Here is a 15,124-nt window from a genome sequence, read left to right as displayed (position 1 = left end):
TTCTTCCACCCACATTGCAGAGAATGGAATCGACCCCTATGAGCGATTTATCCTGATTGGAGAAAAATTGTTGATGCCAGAAAGTGTAATCGTTACATATTAGAAGTGACCATAATATATAACCAATGCTCACGTATAAATACATCTCTCTCAATATAGCCTCATATAGATAATGGATAAAACAACAAACAGTAAAGTGTCAACACTCCTGTAAGTGTGGGACACCAATTATATTGACTTCCACTCTGGTTTGTCTCTGAATTTAAGCAAATAACCTCCTGGAAGGATCATGTACAAAAAAAATAAATAAAAGTCTGCTGCATTTTCTTGCCTTCAAACGGCTTTGTACACAAGAGGTTTTTTGGATACATCAGTTGAACGCCCTAAGTCCTGCAGGACTCAATGAAGCTCTTGAATTAAATTATGTTCTTTTGTAACATCACTCTCTTAATGCTAGGTTTCTATTTTGGGTCTATTTGGAGCAGATCTGTGTCATATGTAATACCTTGGTGCTACATATGGCACCATTCACTGCCAAAAAGGTGCTCTGTATAGGTTATAGACCTATGCATGTTAATTTAAAAAGAAAGTGACATTTATGGATGACCTAATGAGCATTGACATTATGAAGTTGAGCTGATTAGGCTCAAAAGATGGGAAGGTAGAAGGCCCTAATGGCCAGACATTCATGAGTTAAACGAATTTTAGTTATTTTTTTAAATTGTTCAATGCTATAAATACTGGTGTATGTGTTCTTAATAAGAGAGCTCTCTGTAACTTACATGGTAAAGCTATATCATCATCATTTATTTATATAGCGCCAACATATTCTGTAGCGCTTTACAATTGGGGACAAACGTAATAAACTAATAAACAAACTGGGTAAAACAGACAGGTGAGAAGGCCCTGCTCGCAAGCTTACAATCTATATCAGGATGAATGGTCTCTGGGTGCTTTCCTGATTACTAAATAAAAGTGACTCTGGCCATTTTCATGTCATATAGGCCTCTTGATCTTAATTTCTTCCACAATATTTAGCAAATGCAGCTCCCAAACCCGTTGGTGATGAATTATTCCAGCTGCTAAGAGCTGATATCATTGTACTCGCTTTTCCATCCCCTTATTCAAAGATTCTGCTATTTTCTTTCATTCCTTTTCAAACCTGTCCTTTGTTCTTACGAGCAACTCGTGTTTTGTGAGACTCATCAGAGGAGCAAAGATAATTAGTGCATTGGGAATCTTATCTATCCTCTTGTGGAAATCCAGAAAACATGCACTGCTGGTGAAGACATCTGAGAATTACTGCTCTTTAACACTAAATGATGAATGTAAACGGGTATAGGGATGAAACATACTCGTTCCAACTATTCCATTTCCACCTGCGGTGATGGCGAGCCACCATCTTTTGGCTGCTCTCTGCCCTAATCACTGTCATTTGCTGCATGTGAAAGAAAGGGGGTAATCGAGTGTCCTTTATACCCCCCTCAAAACACTTAATACCAGTGAGTAACCACTAAAACAGGTATGAGGATTTTTTTAACTTTAATTTCTTTGCCCAAAGCTAGAATTTTCTTTTTATTTAGGCGAGTAGAATGCATTACTGACCAACAATTGTGTCCATTTAAATAGCAGAACGTGGGAGGATAAATACGTAATACTCTGCAGAAATGTTATCTGCGTCTTTGAGTAGATTTTTCATCCCCCCCAAGATCTAGGGCATGAGTCATTCTATATTTATAATGTTTTTTTTGTGTCATGATTTTCTATATTCTTGTATACCCAGCTGACTGAGTATCTGTGCTACTGGTACAGGTCTTTATACCTGGGGCGGTTTTGGGGGCTACAGTAATTCTGAATAGTCAACTGGAGAACTGATGGAAGGCGCTACAATCGCAATGCAAGAAAGTTACTTAATTGAATACAAATCTTTTTGCAAGCTATACACTTAGGGCTAGATTTACTAAGCTGCGGGTTTGAAAAAGTGGGGATGTTGCCTATAGCAACCAATCAGATTCTAGTTATCATTTATTTAGTGCTTTCCACAAAATGACAGCTAGAATCTGATTGGTTGCTATTGGCAACATCCCCACTTTTCCAAACCAGCAGCTTAGTAAATCTAGCCCTTAGTGTCCACTTTATTAGGTACACCGTAACCGCCAGTTGTTAATGGAAATATCTAATCATCCAGTCATGTGATCTAAGTGACTCAGTGTCAAGGGATAAGCCCCTCTAGCTACTCCCTGATTAGATATCTTATCATATATTCCAACAGTCATACAATATATCGCCTCTATTTTGTCAGGAAACCGCTCCTGAACCCCTTTATCTGTCACAAACCGCCCTCTGCGCACTTGTGACTTTGAAGCTTACTGTAAGGGAACACACGGGATTCCAACCCAAATCTCACACTCACCTCTCTAAAGCTACAGATTTCGCTGGTCCCTTTTCCCAACACAGATGCAGGCTTCACACCTCTCAGCAACTGCCACCAGTTACGTACAAGGCCCGTAGCAAACCTATGACTTAATCACCCAATTGTGCACACTCTGTGCCTGGTAGCTAAACAGTTAACCCTTCACACACTGGTTTCTAAAGAGTTAATCCAGCCAAGCAATCTGTCTCTTCTAAACAGGCAATGGATTTGTTTAGAGTAATAAGGACAGAACTGTTAAATTTTAGATTTAATATACAAAAAGTTCAATGCTTACAGATAATAAAAAAAAAAACAGGTAAAGATTTGACATACAAATAAAAAATTGCAAACAGTTATAAAAACAAATGGGATGAAAGTACAACGCATCACTTACATATAATAATCTGTATGCCTGGGGCAGGCAGAAAAGATGGACAGTCCTTCAATTAGATTGATCCCCAAGAAGCTGACAGTTTGTCTTTTCAAAACACACATTTTTAAGCAAAATGAAATGGGATGGTCTTCACAGGGGCAGTGTTTAATGGTAATAGGGGGTTGTGACCTGTGCCACTTTTTCAAACACCATTTGCATGTTGCCTGATTTACTAATCAATTCTACTATGTGATATAACTTTTTTGTAGCGTGTCACATTGATCCAATTTTATCAATAAATCCCATATGACTCTGTCCATCTTTTGAGATCACACACGCCTAAATACAGTGTATTTGCAGAGCTTACACTCATTTCCTTCATTTCCCTGTGGGGCAGAATTCTTAATTTAACATATGAACTGCCCTTCATCATGCTATTGAGGAATATGTGGTTGATCACTACTTTTATTGATTTTAAGTGGCATATTTTTAAACTGAATTATTTTTGTCTATATCCCATATAGCCTATGTCAGCACATGGACTCTTTGAGCCAAACACCATGCTGAGCGGTACCTAAACGTCTATTCAGGTGTCACAAATAGGTTATATCTCACCCCGGGAGCTCTTTGAAGCTCTCCCAGGTGACACTGCTATCGTCTCACACTGGGATGTACAAAGTCATCCAACACATCAGACTCTCTGACTTCACATTTTACACTTTACCTAAACTTATCAATGGCTTAATTTGATATAACCTATTTACACTGCAGCTATAATTTATTCCTTATAAATAACTGCAAGCTCTCTATGTTCACGACACTCAGAAACCGCTGATCTGGGATTTTCACACACAACAGTCTCTAGAGTTTACAGAGGACGGTGCACAAAACAAAAAGTGTCTGGTGAGTGACAGCTCTGTGGGCGAATATACCGCAACGTTATTGAGAGGTCAGAGGAGAATGGCAGGACTGGTTCAAGCTGTCGGGAAGGCAACAGTAACTCAAATATCCATGGGTTACGACAGCGGGAGCAGAAGAGCATCTGTGAACGTACAACAGGTCGAACCTTGATGTGGATTGGCTACAGCAGCAGAAGAGCACACGGAGTTCCCCTCCTATCAGATAAGAACAGGAAACTGAGGCTACAGTGGGTATAGGATAACCAAAACTGGACATCGCCTGGTCTGACAAATCCCAAATTCTGCTGCAACATGCAGAAGGTAAGGTCAGAATTTGACATAAACAACATGAATCCATGGGTCCATCCTTGTGTCAACTGTGCAGGTGGTGGTATAATGGTGTGTGGGGTGTTTTCTCTGCACACATGGGGCCTCTTAATTTCAACTGAGCATCCTTTAAATGCCACAGCATTCCTGATTATTGCTGCTGACCATTTGCATCCCTTTATGGCCATCGTCTATGTTATGTGGTGGAGAGAGAGATTGCAGCATGAATGTGGAACTGTCAAATGTCAACACAGAAGAGAATCTTTAAAGAATATTTCCAGCACCTTGTTGAATCCATACCACAAAGGATCCAGACTGTTCTGGGGGCAAAGGAAGGTCCTACTCAATACTATGCACCTTCTAGTATTGGGTACTACCCTCCTTTGCCCACAGAAAAGTGGTCACCGAGTGTATATTGGCAGCAAATCATTTTTACATACAGTCCTTTCAAAATATAAAGTCGAGCTTTTACAGTAATTTATATAGCATAAAATATGACAATGTCCCTATACAGATGACAGTTATGTCATGAAAATGAACCTCTGTGGACCTATGGCAGTGGAATCTGGGGTAATAATGCTTCCTTAACGTGGAGTGGTTATGTTGCAAAAATTTGGCATCATATATGTGGATGAGGCGTGCCCTCTTGTTAAATTTAGAAATATTTTTGATTGTGCGAGTTTGCTTGATATCACCGCTAGAGGGCGTAAACTGTGTTAGTTGCAACAAATTAAACAATTTAATTTTAATATCCCGTAACAACGAAACCCCCGCGATTGCAGCCGAGGTGATCTGCAAGCTGTTACCTCTGCACCCCTGCATTCCCATCGCCTGAAGCCAAGGGGGTGACTGAGATATACAGCATCAAACTACAGCCCCCCATCCATGGCTGTATCAGAGTCATAGGGTGCACATTTTAATTTCTATCTACTGCCCAGAGCTGGGGGTTTCCTCCAGGATATTTATATTACTTTGGGAAGAGAAGCGCCTGGGCTGTAGGAATCGGGGGTCGTCAGCCTTGGGGGGCTCTTGGATTGAGGGGTACAGGGGCTGGAAGGTAATGGAAGAAACACAAGTTAATGCAAAGAGAGACTGAGTCTGTTGTTGTTCTCAACGTGGTCCGCTCGGCGAGTACAAGAGCAGCAGTGCGGAGACTGGCGGCTCATTCCCAGCCAGCTGCAGCACAGGAACGCACGTCAGCCGGGTACCAGAATGTCCATAGAGCTGGAGGAGAACGTCCCCACCACCGAGGAGGAAGATGAAGATGAAGGGGAGGAGGAGGAGGAGGATGAGGATGCCCCCACAGATAAACGCACCTCCAGCAGGAGGAACAAGGGGGTAGCTTCCTCCTCTGGGGCAAAAAAGAAGGGTAAGAAGAAGAACCAGCCGGGCAGGTACAGCCAGCTGGTGGTGGACACCATCCGTAAACTGGGGGAGAGGAACGGATCGTCCCTGGCCAAGATCTACAGCGAGGCCAAGAAGGTCTCCTGGTTCGACCAGCAGAACGGCCGCACCTACCTGAAATACTCCATCAAGGCGCTGGTGCAGAACGACACCCTGCTGCAGGTCAAAGGGGTCGGGGCCAACGGCTCGTTCCGCCTCAACAAGAAGAAGCTGGAGGGGGGTGTCCCCGAGAAGAAAGCGGCCCCGGCCCCCAAGCCCACCACCAAGAGGGCGGCCACCGCCAGCAGCACCCCTAAAAAAAGCCACAAGAAGGCGAAGTCCAAGCCCAAACCCAAGAAGGAGAAGCCCAAGAAGAGCAGCCCCAAGCCCGCCGCCAAGAGCGCCAAGAAGAAGGCGGCGAGTGGTGGCAGCAAGAAGGTCAAGAAGACCACCAAGCCCAGTGTCCCCAAAGTCCCCAAATCCAAAAAGGCGTGATGGCTCCCAGGCGATGGGTGGACAATGACATTGCCCCAATCTGATCGCTATGTTTTTATTGTTTGTGCAATGATGTGATGGGGGAGGCTTTCTCCTCTCCAGGGCTGAATGGGGGCTGTGGTTTCAGGTTGGGTGTAACACAAGGGGAGGGTGGGCAGCTCCTTGTATCGTGCACTGGGGGCTCCTGACGTTCTCCCTGTGTGAGCAGCACTGAAGCGCCGCCGCTGGTTACAATGTATCAGTCGGTTTCCTCTTGGAACTTTAAAACAATCCAGCGGGTTCCAATTGGTTGTCAAGGCTGCCGTCACCCTAGCAACGGCGTCATGGGGGCGTGGCTCATCTGACAGCTCCCCTTGTTGGACCAGGAGGTGGGAGTCACAGCCTGAGGCTTGATGGGAGTTTCCAATGTAATTTTAGAATGTGTATGATGGTTAATGTAATGTTATTTTGTAAACGGAGCTTAGCTGGGACCTTGATAATTTTTTTTGTATATTTGGTGTTATTTGCAGTCTCCTGCAGATTCTTTATTTTGCACAATGGTGTCATTTTTATGGTCATTAGTTTATTTTGCTTTTGGTTATATTTTTTATGCTAAATATAAATAAAAACTGTTACCTAAATCTTTGTGATTCATTTGAAGGTGGGTGATATATTATTGGAGACCACTTACAAATATTACAGTAATTTTATAAAGGAATTAAATATAGGGCTGCACTCCAGTATATTTTATCACACAGCTAAACACTACTTTTGTACTATATTCTTCTATATGAGAAAAATACTATTTCTATATCATTTTACTCAAATAGTCTTCTGTATATATTTCATGAACATTATTTGGCATAATAACACTAAAATAGCTCCATAAGTCATTTAATAATACTTTGCTTACTTGTTTATAATTAACAATATTCTAATAGGGAGAACGATGTGGAAAGGAGATATATAAAAGGGAACCTTTAAATACTCATCATTTATTGTTTTACATTTCAAATGAATTTCATCTTAAGATGATTTTATGTTCCAGGTAGATTCTATTTTGTTGCCCCTAAATATACAACAGACCGACCTGTGCGGATTACTATTGTATCCAACACTTAGAAATGGTTTAATCGTTCTAGTTTCCATAGGCAACAAATCCGTCTGGACAAAAGAATTCTCTGAATGTTGACTTTTCTGTAAATACTATTAAATGTTGTCATTTACATGAATAGAATTCTGTGAGTACATTCAGGGACATTTGTGAGAACTGGGAATTGTGCTGTAAGGAGTAATAATCCATAGTAGACATTTACTTTTCATTTCCTAAATACTACTAGAAATATAACAGAATCGGATTGATTTCACGTTCCTCTGGGCGCAGATTTTCATAGATGCTCCTAAGACAGCGTAGGTGGGCGACAGCTGACTGATGACGGTCATGGCTGTCATCCAATCAGGTTCTGCCTTCTACAGAGACAATCTGTTGCCACCTCTTCTCCTGGGGACAGATATAAGTGGAGCATACTAAGCTAAGAAGACTGGTGGGAAGGACTGGATCATACCATTTTGGTGGTTAGGGGATGGGTATGTGCGTAAACATTAAAACAAAGGAGGAAAACTTTATGTTAATGCTAAAATGTTAACATATTTTAGGCAGATAAATTATCTGTTGTCTATCCATTCCCTAGGAGCTAGGAACAGCGATGTCATTGGTTTCTATTGCAATATTAGTTTAGACCACAACATGGATGCTTCCATTGTGCAGGATCTACTGTAAATCAGTATTTGTATGTATGAAATACATGTACAATAAGTAAAATAACATATCTTCCAATGTATAAGATATAAGTGGTTTTCCTATCATCATCTATTTAAATAGCGCCACTAATTCCGCAGTGATTTACAGATAACATTTTTGTTATTCACATTAGTCCTTGACCCATTGGAGCTTACAGTTTAACGTCCCTAACACACGCACAATGACAAGGGTTAATTTTGTTAGCAGCCAATTAACCTACTAGTGTGTTTTTGGAGAAACTAGAGCACCCAGAAGAAATCCCCACAAACACAGGGACAACATACAAACTCCTCACAGATAGGTTCCTGGTCAAAAATCAAACTTATGGCCCCAGTGCTGTGAGGCAGAAGTGCTAACCACTGAGCCACTGTGATCCTGATGGTCATAAGATGCATCTCTTTTACATCCAGAATATAAAGAGTATCAATGTAGAAGGGCAGGGTCAACTTTTGGGAGTGGGGCTGGTGCCACCACATTGTCCCGTTATATAGTGATCCCCAGGAATAAAAACTAAGTGGCTCTATCGGCTATAGGGTATGCCGGTATTATATTAATACTGGGGACACAAGTTGCGGCTACCACTTTGGAGATGCTAAATAATGCGTAATACCTTCCTCATTAGCAGATCGCTCAAATCCTGCTTCATGGACATTGGCTTCCCAAGACTGACCTGAATCCACACCTGGCCCTTTTCTGTGCGGACTGCTGTCTGCGTTGCTGCTTCGTGAAACAAAAAGAAGAAAAAAATTGTCTTATTTTGCTTAAATTCAGAAATATATGTTAAACTTTTCAATGGACATTTGCATTCCCATTTTGCTCAATGACAACAGTTTAAAGAAAAATATCATATCATTATTTATGATTTCAAAACACAAAATTGTTCCGTAGGAATAGGTCAAACTCCTGGGGGTATATTTACTAAACTGCAGGTTTGAAAAAGTGGAGATGTTGCCTATAGCAACCAATCAGATTCTAGCTGTCATTCTGTAGAATGCACTAAATAAATGACAGCTATAATCTAATTGGTTGCTATAGGCAACATCTTCACTTTTTCAAACCTGCAGTTTAGTAAATCTAGCCCCTGGCCTTTGAAGCATTTGTGACACATTGGAGAGTTACCTGTTCATATCTCTAGGGAGAACCAGCAGCTCCTCTTTGCAGAAACTCTTGACCCTCACTCTTGCAACTGATTGTAGCTATTCAATATTCCCCACGCTGAGTGGCGTCAACATTATGATTCAGACAAGACGCTGTGGATCAGAAAATTCCCTTAAAGAAAATGGCCACTATGCCATTTTTTATATTTTAATATATAGCAAAAACTAATACACACATCCTACTTGGAAAATTCACTAAAAAAGAGTGCAAAAATACACTGTCTAAAATACTACCCCGCCAAAACAGGTCTTATAATACCATATATGAAGCTAAATATACATGGCAGAAATTGCAATCCTAGAAAATTTGCAAAAAAGCTTGGCAGATGTAGAGCTGCGAGAGAGGAAGATCAGTCAGTTGAAGGAATTTATCTAAACTTATCTTCCAACTGTCAGAGTCTAGGACTTTGTTCCGTCTACCGGGGCTGTTGTGAGGGGGGGCGCATCCAGAAAGTGCTGCACACACCGGCTTGTTGTGCGCATTGCAATACAGGGGTGTTTTGGGGTGGGTGGCCTTTGGGTGCCCTACATGACGCAGTCACACTCAAGCACAGTGGCTGGGTGGCATATGGTAGCCTATGGGAGACTCGACGTGGCTCAGCAGCCTAATAGAAACAATTTAAAGGGCACAAAAATGCAGCCAGTGAAGTGAGCCAGCCCAAGGTAGCCCACTATGGGACAAGCAGCTGAGTGCAATGCCCCCTTCTCCAGTGAGCCCCTGCATGAGTGTTATGTGGACACACCACCAGTGTGACATGATCACACCCCTTTTATTGGAGATGCGTCACCTCCCTCATTATCCCAAATCCCTAACTCCAAATATTGGGAGGTAAATATCAACATTACAGAACCTGCTGGGAGGGGACGGTAACTTTACAACAAAATTATAAATAAAAGGTATGAGATGGTTACTGCGTTTTATTGACACAATCTAGACCTTGTCAGGTGAGCACAGACAATAATGGAGATGGAAAGAGTTTTAAATTGAGCAGCCATACAATTGTGTTCTGTGCGTCATTAGCTTAGAGCAGGTCACGTGCGCCATAACGCGATCATTGGCTGCTCACCTAACGATCAGATCTGTGAGCAATGTGACAACATCTGTTCACGGTCAAATTACACAGATCCGACTTCCCCACGCGATTCAACAAGTCATGTGGATATGGAGAAACTGACAGCCCAACATAATCACTGATGGGGGGTTATCGGATGACCCAATTTTCCATCCAGCTAGACCAAGTGTAATCATATTTTGAACATTTAAGATAGGGCCACACCCAAATGGTCCACCACGTTGGTAAACCCTAACCAAACCTACAGACATGGGGTCAGTTTATTGAGGACCTATAGATTAACAACTAATAGCATGAGACAATCGGAATAGATTTCAAATATCTCTCTTTAACGAGGATTGACCTGTTCTGCCTCACCCACCCCTGTCCTGCGGATCCTTCTTGGCAGAACAGAATAATTTCTTTATTTGTCTCTCTGGGCTGCACTACTTTGACCCTACACATATATTTACATATGTCCTAAAGAACCACAGACAGAGATTTCTGACAAACTACAGGAACGCTTTGCGATATCCAGAACTGACCTATATCTTACTCTGAATATCTGTACTGAGTCCCCATAAGAAAGGAACGCGATCATTGAGATGCTGAAGGGGGGACAGAGAGAGATGCTAAAGGGGGGGACGGGACAGGGAGAGATGCTGAAGGGGGGGGGGGGACAGGGAGAGATGATAAAGGAAGGGACAGAGGAAGATGATGATGAAGGGGGGACGGGACAGAGGGAGATGATGATGAAGGGGGGACAGAGTGATCTAGTGAAGGGGATACAGAGTGATCTGGTGAAGGGGATACAGAGTGATCTGGTGAAGGGGATACAGAGTGATCTGGTGAAGGGGATACAGAGTGATCTGGTGAAGGGGATACAGAATGATATGATAAAGGGGCACAATGTGATGGTGAAGGGACCTAAATACATCTTACATTATTTTGACCCAACTACTTAAAAAACTGGACTATCTGTTATTATTTTGGCTTAGGGGTGCCTTGGAAACATTATGGTGACCCTAAGGGTGCCTGGAACTGAGAAAGTTTGGGAACCACTGGCTTATACTATATTCGCACCTTGTAATTAAACAAAAAAACAAAAATGTAACAATTGCAACAGGTCTTCTTAGAACTAATATATATATATATATATATATATATATATATATATATATATATATATATATATATACATATACACACACACACACACATACATACATACATATACACACACATTTTTTAAACAAAAACAAAGATAAAATAGCAGTAAGCCAGGGATCCTCTGCACTCTCAGAGCACAAACTGGGCTGTAAGAGAGGGTTGCTCACACTGTATAAACAACAGTCTATGTATACTCTGCACTTACCAAATACACAATTAATGCTCTTCTAACTACTTTACTATATTAATAACAAGGAATCTTAGTTCCACATATTGCAATTTATGTTGACTGACCAACTCACGCCAAAATCTCCCACTTCCAGCCAGTCCTAACATGATCAAATGCTTCTTATCTGGGTTGAAAACTTACCTGCACACAGCTTCTAAAGACAAGTCTTCCCCAAGCACCAGCAGCCATGGGACACCTGGGGCTCACCTGACACAATTTGGAATTAATTACTGAAAAGAACTAAAGAATAAGAGATCTGGGATTACATTGTATAAACAAAGACATTGATCCTCTGCACTCTCCATGTACAAATTGGGGTGCAAGAGGGGGTTCTTGCTATCTCTGTTGCACCCCATTTTTTTTACTTCTTTACATTAATTCCAACTTATGTCCAAGGGGTGGAAGTACTCAGTACTCACATAACTGAATTATTGCTGTGCAGGGTCCATGATGAAGATACAACAGAACAGAGCAGCTGCAGCGTTTGTAGTGTTTCAATTAGATAAATAATAAATCAATTACAACTACATATGAAATGTTCCAGACTCAAAGCCCAACGATTGTTCCAGGCAGTGTCTCTGGCTTTCTTCATATATATAGATGTATGGACATAAATGTGTCTAACACACATGTAGCTATTTAAGGGTAAACAGTTCAGTTCAGCATATAACATACATCTAAATCATTACAAACCAGAATGGTGTAAACTTATCGATGTCTGCATTTGATACAAAATAACAAATTCCATCCGGACTTGTTACTTTCCAATAACAAGAATGAGACTGGACTAATTACACAGTAACTATTTACTTCTGACTACTTATTTTGCAGGGGTGTGGTTGATACAAAACAATTAAATGAAAATTATATTCTATTTTTTCCTATATCCCCACCTATAACTGTCCACAAGCAGCCCAGTGTCTGACAAGTTACCCCCTTCCTAGAAGGTGCCACGGTTTAATTTCCAGTGCCAGCATCACCATCTCCCTCCAGCTCCAGGATCACGTGAGGGGCGCTCTGTGTTACTTGCACCAAATTAAAACCTCTCTATTTCCACAACCCCTGGACCAAAAGTCTCCGAATAAATTTCAATCGCCAGCTTGAAAACCCCTCTTCCAAGGCGGGTCGTCATCGCCCCCCAACAAACCCGCCTGGCCTGCGCAAATTGCCCCCAAACCTCATGCCTCCCCACCGCTAGGGCTATGACAGTCAGGGGTGCACCGATTAATCTGGTTAATTGGGGGTTAATAGGGGATAAACAACCCTGGGGTTGAATGCAGATTTATAGGGGACCGTTTGGAGATTATAATGCATCCGTGTTCCCGATCCTGGGTTTTTGGGGTTCGGTAAAAACAGCGCAAGTTGCTGCTGGAAAAGCACAAGTTGCTGCGCAGAAGCGCTGGGAGCTGTTGTTGTTCTCAACGTGGTCCGCACTATGAGTATAAAAGGAGGCGGGGCAGCTGCTGGGGAATCAGTCTGATCCAGGCAGCGGTGCGGAGAGGACTAAGTAGAGCAGCCCGGAGACCAGAGCGATCATGGCGCAGCAAGAAGTCGCTCCAGCCACCCCCAGCAAGAGAACCAAAGCCGCGGCGGCTGCGGGGGGCAGCGCTAAGAAGTCCGCGGCCAAGAAGAAGAAGAACCAGCCGGGCAGGTACAGCCAGCTGGTGGTGGACACCATCCGTAAACTGGGGGAGAGGAACGGATCGTCCCTGGCCAAGATCTACAGCGAGGCCAAGAAGGTCTCCTGGTTCGACCAGCAGAACGGCCGCACCTACCTGAAATACTCCATCAAGGCGCTGGTGCAGAACGACACCCTGCTGCAGGTCAAGGGGGTCGGGGCCAACGGCTCGTTCCGCCTCAACAAGAAGAAGCTGGAGAGTCTGGCCGTCCCCAAGAGGGCAGCTGCCGCCGCCAAACCAGCGACCAAGAAGGCAGCGGCTGCCGCCAGTACCCCCAAGAAGAGCCACAAGAAGGCAAAGCCGGCGGCCAAGAAGACCAGCGCCAAAGCCGCAACCAAGAGCCCCAAGAAGGCGGCCCCCAGCCGGGCCATCAAGAAGGTGAAAAAGGCGGCCAAGCCCAAGGCGCTGAAAGCCAAGAAGGCGTAAAAGACTTTGTATATAGGACTATGGACACCTTGTACTACAACCGTCCAGGATGAAGAATAATCCGCAGGATGAACTCAAACATTATTTTTTTATGTATATATAACTTTTTTTTATTTTTATAAAAAAAAAATATCCCCGATGCTTTTGCGGTATCTTTATATATAACTCGCTTTAGAGAGCGCATCTAATGTGCAGTTTACGCGCCCGATCCCCTCCCCGCTTCCAGGGTATAAGGGGGTTAACTCGCTGCCCTCGGTCTCCGCGATATAGTTCAGTTGTTTCATTTGTCGGTGACGATTTAACCAAAACTTTTTGTTTGTTTCCTTAACAAACCGCATCTGCGGGTTGTGTATAACCTACGTTTGGTCGCGATTTTTCTTTTATACCGAGGTTTTGTATAAATAAAACAAAAATTACTGTTTGTACAAAGTGTCGTTTAGTCCTTAAATGTAGTAATGTTATTAGACTATAAAGGGGAGGTGGTGATAGGACCAGGAGATGTAGTAAGGAAAATATCCACTTAGGCTGGAACTACAAGTCCCAGCAGTCTGTCACATGTGCTCTATAGATGTGTAAAGAAAAAAAAAAGTTTATTCTTTAAAAGACAACAATGGAGAATCCTAAAGGACGCAGCTGAAACGGTAAGTGTGTGTGTTTTGGGGGGGTGATTATTGGCCAGATTCAGTGGTTGCACTGTCCTTATACAGAGACCCCCAGGCTCACCTTACGGGGGGATTCTGGGGTTAAGCAAAGGTGGAAGGTAGACTGCTCAGGTACCAAGTTGTGCTCCACCTGCTGTGAAACTAAAGGACCTGTGTTGCTGGGACTTGTAGTTCCATATCAGGTAGAGAGCTGCACATGATCCATGCAATATTCAAGGTACAATCTAGACTAGTAATAGGAAGTGAGGTTTGTGGGATAAGAGTTAAGATTGTCATTAAAGTGTATAAAATTGGTGTATTTTGGGTGTGGGCAGTGACAGTGTTAAGGGGACAGAGGCTGCTTTGGTGGTGACCAGTTGGAAAGGGTGTTGGCTTTGAATTTGGGGTGGGGATATTGTGGGCAGGGTGTATGGACTGTAATGACAGGTGACATGTGGGCAACTCTCTGGCCAGGAAACGACAAAGCTCTAATAAAACACTGGCGCTGAGATGGTCACTCGGTGAACACCGGTTCTATCACACAATAGTGATTCCATTGGCAAAAGTTACACGTCGCTCTAACGGGGATTGATGTGATGATGATGGGAGTAGTTGTCCCCATTATATTTCATGTTGCACTGAATGGATCCCAGCACATCCTCTCTATAGAGCTGCAATATCCTGGTCGCCCTTATGGGGGGGTGCAGTGTGCACAAGGGGTCTGATGGAATTATAACGCTGGTACCGAGCAGCAGGTCAGGTGTAAAGGGGTTTTCTGTGCACCAGTTTGGTTTTACTTTCTGATGGGTAATATCTCGATTAACATCTGTACAGCACTTTAGGTGACATTTATGACAACAGTCAGTGTAAAAATACACCATTAAAAAAATTAATGGAACATTTATAAAAATAAGACAATGCTACATTTATTCTTGTATTACAAATATATATATATATATATAAAGTTTCTTCAAATTAAATAATTTCATATTTACATTAGAAAACCACGAAGGGGAAATTACATGGCTTCTAATTTGAGTATCAATAAAACAAACAAAACAATAGAAGTTTGGGCCAAGACCGATGAGATTGTGTTTTGT

The 15,124-nt window shown here is 42.6% G+C and overlaps 2 protein-coding genes across 2 annotated transcripts; both read left to right on the top strand.

Moving 5' to 3' along the window:
• The first annotated feature begins 5,167 nt into the window (after window positions 1-5,167).
• Window positions 5,168-6,510, top strand: LOC142099768 (histone H1A-like). Its single transcript, XM_075183614.1, has one exon. It carries the CDS (start codon window positions 5,225-5,227, stop codon window positions 5,888-5,890), a length of 666 nt encoding a protein of 221 aa, XP_075039715.1. The 5' UTR covers window positions 5,168-5,224; the 3' UTR covers window positions 5,891-6,510.
• A 6,232-nt stretch (window positions 6,511-12,742) lies between these two features.
• Window positions 12,743-13,804, top strand: LOC142099767 (histone H1.3-like). The gene has a single exon (XM_075183613.1). The coding sequence runs from the start codon at window positions 12,814-12,816 to the stop codon at window positions 13,381-13,383; it is 570 nt and encodes a 189-aa protein (XP_075039714.1). The 5' UTR covers window positions 12,743-12,813; the 3' UTR covers window positions 13,384-13,804.
• The last annotated feature ends 1,320 nt before the right edge of the window (window positions 13,805-15,124 follow it).

Source organism: Mixophyes fleayi, chromosome 8 (assembly GCF_038048845.1).
Source record: "Mixophyes fleayi isolate aMixFle1 chromosome 8, aMixFle1.hap1, whole genome shotgun sequence".
Classification (NCBI taxonomy): Eukaryota; Metazoa; Chordata; class Amphibia; order Anura; family Limnodynastidae; genus Mixophyes; species Mixophyes fleayi.
This window is presented reverse-complemented; position numbering and strand designations above follow the sequence as displayed.